This window comes from Octopus bimaculoides, chromosome 28 (assembly GCF_001194135.2).
Source record: "Octopus bimaculoides isolate UCB-OBI-ISO-001 chromosome 28, ASM119413v2, whole genome shotgun sequence".
Taxonomy (NCBI): domain Eukaryota; kingdom Metazoa; phylum Mollusca; class Cephalopoda; order Octopoda; family Octopodidae; genus Octopus; species Octopus bimaculoides.
In genome coordinates, this window is record NC_069008.1 from 14999824 (window position 1) to 15006733 (window position 6910).

At 37.5% G+C, this 6910-nt stretch overlaps 1 protein-coding gene across 1 annotated transcript; it reads left to right on the top strand.

The window, feature by feature from the left end:
• The first annotated feature begins 61 nt into the window (after positions 1 to 61).
• LOC106873067 (zinc finger protein 43) lies at positions 62 to 4463 on the top strand. The gene is made up of 2 exons (XM_052977792.1): positions 62 to 519; positions 2348 to 4463. Exon 2 carries the CDS (start codon positions 2706 to 2708, stop codon positions 4215 to 4217), a length of 1512 nt encoding a protein of 503 aa, XP_052833752.1. The 5' UTR covers positions 62 to 519; positions 2348 to 2705; the 3' UTR covers positions 4218 to 4463.
• Positions 4464 to 6910: the final 2447 nt, after the last annotated feature.

The following is a 6910-nucleotide window of genomic DNA, read 5'->3' on the forward strand; positions in this document are numbered from 1 at the left end:
AAACGCATTCTATTTTATAGCGGATTAGTGGAGATGAGGTACGACGACGATCTCGGGGTGAACCTAGGCGTCGACGAGGAATACCTGACCCGCCTGTTCAAGACGACTTTCGGGCCGGGGCCTATAGACAACTTCCAGAGATCCCTGGCCTGGCAGTGCTACCGAGAAGCGCTACCCGTTTGGGATAAGCTGTACTGAAATAGCAGATGTAAGTCTGGGTACTTTTTTTTTTTTATCTGGTCTTTAAAACTGTCAGATAAGCTATGGAGGAACAAGCCACTTACCCAGAAAGCATAAATACATAGAAATACCTTTAATTGCAATAGAATGCTAGCTAAAGGGAGATAACAAGCCTTAGTATCAGATATGAAAAATGCGCATGCGCAATACACGTACCTCTGTCTCTTGACATCGGATTAAAAATGTCCGTTGTATGAATTTCTCTTCATCGTCTTTTTATACGTTTCTCAACCAACACTCAAGCTCTTTATAGTAACGCTGTCCATATCACGCATTCACGTAAGTATTAAACAACGAAAACACTTAATCTTTTATCTTAAATATTGTAGACGTTCAGTTTTTGGCGTATTGATTCTCTGTCTTTTATGGGTGATAGATGTCTATTATTTGTGCGAGAGTTGGCTGCTATTTCTAGCTGTGGATGAGGGCTGTCTATGATTTGTGCGTGAATTGGTTGCTATTTCGGCGGAGGTAAAGAATACGCACACCACCCGTTTTCGGCGTAACCTTAACCCTAAATCTATTCTTAAACACCGGGTGTGCGTATTCTTTACTTTCGCCGATATTTCTAGCAATGGATGAGAGATGTCTATGATTTGTGTGAGATTTGGCTGCTATGTCTAGCTATGGAAGCTACCTTCTACACTCCATCGTCGCCGTGTTTGAGAAATATTCTCAAATACATTCCAACCACTGAAATATATAATGAAATTGTATAGAGTGCTCAGGCGCACTGCAACTCTAAAAGCAAAAAAAAAAAAAGGGAGAAACAGGTATACTGTTGGCGAATTTCATGACGTATGGAATTTTGAGCGATATAGTGTCTTTTACAGCTAACAGATCCTTGTAGTTTATTTCAAGCTTCAGCAATTCTAAGCATGAAAAAATGTTCCCGAAAGTCGTGGGTGTTTTGTTGGTTTTTGATTTTGTAAACCTGTCTACGAGTATAAGCTTGTCTACCAAGTCAGTTGCCAAACGTCGAAGTTTTAATGTGTCCAGAGTATGGTAGGTGCCTGACAGCAGGTATTCGTTTAGTTGCATGTTTCTGAACAGTTTCGAGGAGATTGATATGCTGCTGGATGTACCATAATCATATACAGCTTGAAATTGATAGCTGGAGAGCAGCTGACAAAGGTCTTAACTGAGTGATGCTAAGACATCCTCAGCCTTCTGGATAGTCTTAGAGATGTAGCCTGTCTAATCACAGTAATACCTAGGTCCCATTCACTAACAGACTTCTTAAGATTGGTGTTGTTGAGGGAGTATGTAAAACCTGGGATTTTCTTCCCCAAATTCACTTGTCTGCAGCTAGCTTCAGTTGCCAGTTGGTAATCCATTGCTGCATTGTATCCAGGTCTGATTGCAGTAATGATTTGTAGCGCATAGGATCTGTTCTTTTTATCACGAGGTACAGCTTGATGTCATCTGCATATTTCAACACTGACACTCTTCAGTATATGCAACAAATGGTAGGGGTCCCTGTGGTACACCAGATGTCATCTCATAGGGCGAAGAATGGTATCCTTGAATTGTGAGCACCTCTTTTCAACCAAGAATGAAGAACTTCAGCCTTTTATAGAGATCATCCTTCACACCCATTGTAGATAAGAGAAAGGGCAGTATTCTTTGTTGGCGGTGCTGCTGGGATCAGATTTAAAATCTCTTCAGAATGATAACATCAGACTTTATGAAGCGGAACAGATTTTTCTATATTGGCATGTACTTATGGTTTCATTGCTGGTGACTTCAGCTACCCTGAAATTGATTAGGAAACCCTTTGTTAGCCACAAAGTGCAGATGATTTCCTTGACATCTTTGGAGCTAAACAACAATGTCACATTATATTTCAGGAGAGAGAAGAATGTTATTGTCCACTATTTTCTGGTTTAATCTAAATAATATTATACAATGTGAAGGTGTAGCTGTGGTTTACAAATATATAAGCTATACACAAGATTCTGTGATGTAAATTTGAATTAATGAAAGTGTTCAATTGTTCAGGTAAATGTTTATTTCTACAGTTTATTGAAATGTAAATTTTCCATTGTTGAATCTGTATATTTTAAGTAACCTCTATATCTCCACTGTTGTTTCTTTATTATTTCAGAATATCAAATGACATTGGGATAAGTGAAGATACATTCTTAATATTTGTCATCTTATAAAGACTAAAAGAAAATTTTATACAGAGCAAATATATAAAACTATTTCTTTAAATCTATGGTAGATACTATAGGAAATATTTGCTCTGATCTGAGATTATTAGCAAAAATTCTGAACATCACTGACTGGACTGTCTACAAAGAGTTTGTGTACTGAGTAAAATTTGGATACATTTACATATAAGTGTTGTTAGAGAAAAGTAACAGTGGACAGAAATGAAGCACTGGAAGTTATTATAAGAATAAACTATATGAACAAAAACAAAAAATATATATATACATTGTGATTTGAGAAGAAACATCATGGAAAAGAGTGAGAAAATTATAGAATTGATTTCCCATCCCCATGGAAACATGACAGAGAGACAAAATTTGTCATATAATTGTGATGTCTGTAAAAAGTCCTTCTCTCAAAAAAGTAACCTAACTGAACACAAATTTATTCATACAAGAGAAAAGCTATATCACTGTGATATCTGTGGTAAGTCTTTCACTCGCAGTATTGACATAACCAGACATAAACGTATTCATACAGGAGAGATGCCATATTGTTGTGACATCTGTAATAAGTCCTTTTCTCAAAAAAGTAACCTGAATACTCACATACGTAGTCATACAGGGGAGAAGCCATACATCTGTGATATCTGTGGTCAGTCATTCTCTCAAAGTTGTAAATTAACTTCACACAGACTTACTCATACAGGAGAGAAGCCACATCACTGTGATATCTGTGATAAATCATTCTCTCAAAGTAGTAGCTTAACTAGACACAAATATATTCATATGGGAAAGACACCCCATCACTGTGATATCTGTAATAAATCATTCTCTCAAAGTAGTCACTTAACTAAACACAAATGTGTTCATTCAGGAGAGAAGCCATTTTATTGTGATGTTTGTGGTAAATCATACACTGTAAGCAGTACTTTAGCTGCACACAAACGTATTCATACAGGGGAGAAGCCATATCACTGTGATATCTGTAGCAGGTCATTCACTGAAAGTAGTTCTTTAACAGCACACAAACGTCTGCATTCTGGAGAGAAACCGTATCACTGTGATATCTGTGGTAAATCGTTCACTGTAAGTAGTAGATTAACTGAACACAAGCGTACTCATACAGGAGTGAAACCATATCATTGTGATATCTGTGGTAAATCATTCTCTAAGAGTAGTAACTTAACTCCGCACAAACGTATTCATACAGGAGAGAAGCCATATCATTGTGATACTTGTGGTAGATTATTCAGTGAAAGTAGTGCTTTAACAACACACAAACGTCTTCATTCAGGAGAGAAACCATATCATTGTGATATCTGTGGTAAATCATTCTCTGACAGTAGCAACTTAACTACACACAAACTTATTCACACTGCAGAGATGCCGTATCACTGTGATATCTGTGGTAAATCATTCCCGAAAAGATATTACTTAACTACACACAAACGTATTCATACAGGTGAGAGGCCATATCACTGTGATATCTGTGGTAAATCATTCCATAAAAGGCATCAGTTAACTAAACACAAACGTATTCATACAGGAGAGAAGCTATATCATTGTGGTACTTGTGGTAAGTCATTCATGGAAAATAGTGCTTTAACTACACACAAACGTCTTCATTCAGGAGAGAGGCCATATTATTGTGATATCTGTGGTAAATCATTCTCTCAAAATGGTAACTTAACTATACACAAACGTATTCATACAGGAGAGACACCATATCATTGTGATATTTGTGGTAAATCATTCACTGTAAGTTGTTCTTTAACTAGACACAAACGTATTCACATGAGGGAGACCATTTCACTGTGATGTTGGTACTAAATCATTCTTGATGGTAGTACTTTGACTTTGCACAAACATATGCAAAAGAGAAGTCCTTGCACTGGTAAATCATCACAGAAAGTAGTAAATTAGCTGCACCCAGACATATTTATACAGGAGAGATAGGAAAGGGGGAGTTTGTTTTAGTGTAAGCATTTGTTTTCTTTTCAATATTCCCATGTTTCATGTGATGGATGTTACAACTTTGAAAATAAAATATTTCCAAAAGTTTCAGTCTTTTTCTCTTTACATTTTCACCCATCACTCTCCTCTACTTCCAAGCCCGTTTTTCTTTCCCATGATGTAGGGATCTCTATACTAAAACCCCTCTTCCTAGCAACCTTAAACATGGTTCTTTGTTGAATATCACTTCTACAATTTACTGCATACTTATTGTTTATTAATTTCTAATTGCTTCACTCATTAAATATGTTAGCAATAGCAGAAGTTATTGCTTTTCCATACAGAAGAATGCAGTAAAGTGAAATATGTACTAAAGTAACAACCAGCAGTAGAAAACAGAAAAGACCACAGAGGAAGAACAATGGGCATATAGTTTAGTGCCCCACAACTGACTATTTCTCTCACAACTTTCTGAAGAATTGTTCTGTAATTTAAACTTAGCAGAGTCTAGGTTATAATTATCTTATGGAAATTGAGGAAAAAATGTTCAAGGAGATTCTAATCATTCTCAACTCAACCATGATACTCTCAGGGTTATAACTCAACTAATTAGGAAGAGAGCTTAGATGAGATGCAGTTTTGCTTTGTGCCAAAGAGAAGCATTCATTGAAAAATAAACCTATGTACTAGGTATTCTTTGACATGGAGAATGTGCTTGACAGTCCCTGACTACCTTATCTGGTGGTCAGTGTGGAAGCTCAGGATATGAGTGGTTGGTGAGAGCCACAGAAATTATGTACAGGGTTGCTATCATTAAACTTAATGTTGGCAATGAGTACAGCAAAAAATTTAATGTACAGATAAGTTAACCAAGGAGTGGTCTTCAACTTGTACTTATTTATCATTGTCCTCTGGGCCATAACAAGAATTTAAGACTGGTTGCTCCTATTTGATGATGAACTTGTTCTTATACAGCTATAAGAATTAGAGAATAAATTTCAGATGTGAAAACAAGGTTTGTATTCAAATGGCCTTAAACTGAATTTACCAAAATCCAGTAGGTAGAAAAGCAGACAAATTACTAATTCCTTCCAAGAGATGATAAGTAGAAAAGGTGTTAGCAGAAATTCTGTAGGATGTACCTAATGCAACAACATAGAAACATAAGTAGCTGAATTCATCCTTCCCTGACATAAAAACATTTCTCCAAGTCCTGTGGTATACATGCAGGCCCACACCATGAAATAATCACCCCCACACGTTTTACGGTTGGTACCAGACATTCAGCCTTAAATGCTTCCCCAACTCTGCGACGCATGAAAGTTGCACCAGATGTAAAAACATGAAAAATAATATTACCTTTATGTTGGATACTTTTTAATTTATATATTTTGGGCAACAAACCAGTTACATTAAGTTTATTTGTTGATTGAATACATGTACTATCTTACCTTATAGTTACTTTCATCAGACCATATGACTTTCGACCATTGCTCACTGGTCCAATTTGAGTGGTTTTTAGCCCACTGAAGACGTTTTTCCATATTCACTTCAGAAACCCATGGTTTCTTCCTGGCTTTACAGCCTTTAAGACCGTACTCTACAAGCCTTTTAACAGTTCTGACTGATATTTGTGAAGTATTTGCCTCGCTGAAGTCTGCACAGAGCTCTGACGATGTTTTCTCCTGTTTCTGAGCGACTGACAGATGATAGATCTATCATCTCAAGGTGACGTAACCTTTTTTTATACTTGTTCTTTCTAGTGCCTTCGCATCTTTTGTCTCTCTGAAACGCTTGAGAGTCGTATGTACCGCACATCGAGAACATTTCGTCTGATGAGCAATTTGCCATCATGATGAGCTGATTTGACCTCGCTCACCTCTCTTGTTTTAAGCACTTTACTGTTTATTAACTATCTACAACGTATTTTAGCATAAAACCCTGAAATAATCAAGGAAACATAAGTTAATTTTAGACGTTGGTCTTATTCATAATTGGTTACATATGTCCAGTACAGTATAAAAGCGGTAATTGATGCTAAAGGGGGGATCAGCCAGATATTAACACTAATGTATATTGTGAAATATACCATAATCTACCATGTGCACGCGTTTCATTAACATTGAGAATTTCAAAACATTGGGGTGGCCTAATACTTTAGGCCAAGGCCGTATGTATATATCTGTTGTTGGCACTCCGTCGCTTACGACGTCGAGGGTTCCAGTTGATCCGATCAACGGAACAACCTGCTCGTGAAATTAACGTGCAAGTGGCTGAGCACTCCACAGACACGTGTACCCTTAACGTAGTTCTCGGGGATATTCAGTGTGACAAGGCTGGCCCTTTGAAATACAGGCACAACAGAAACCGGAAGTAAGAGTGAGAGAAAGTTGTGGTGAAAGAGTACAGCAGGGTTCGCCACCATCCCCTACCGGAGCCTCGTGGAGCTTTAGGTGTTTTCGCTTAATAAACACTCACAACGCCCGGTCTGGGAATCGAAACCGCGAGTCCGCTGCCCTAACCACTGGGACATTGCGCCTCCACACACACATATACGT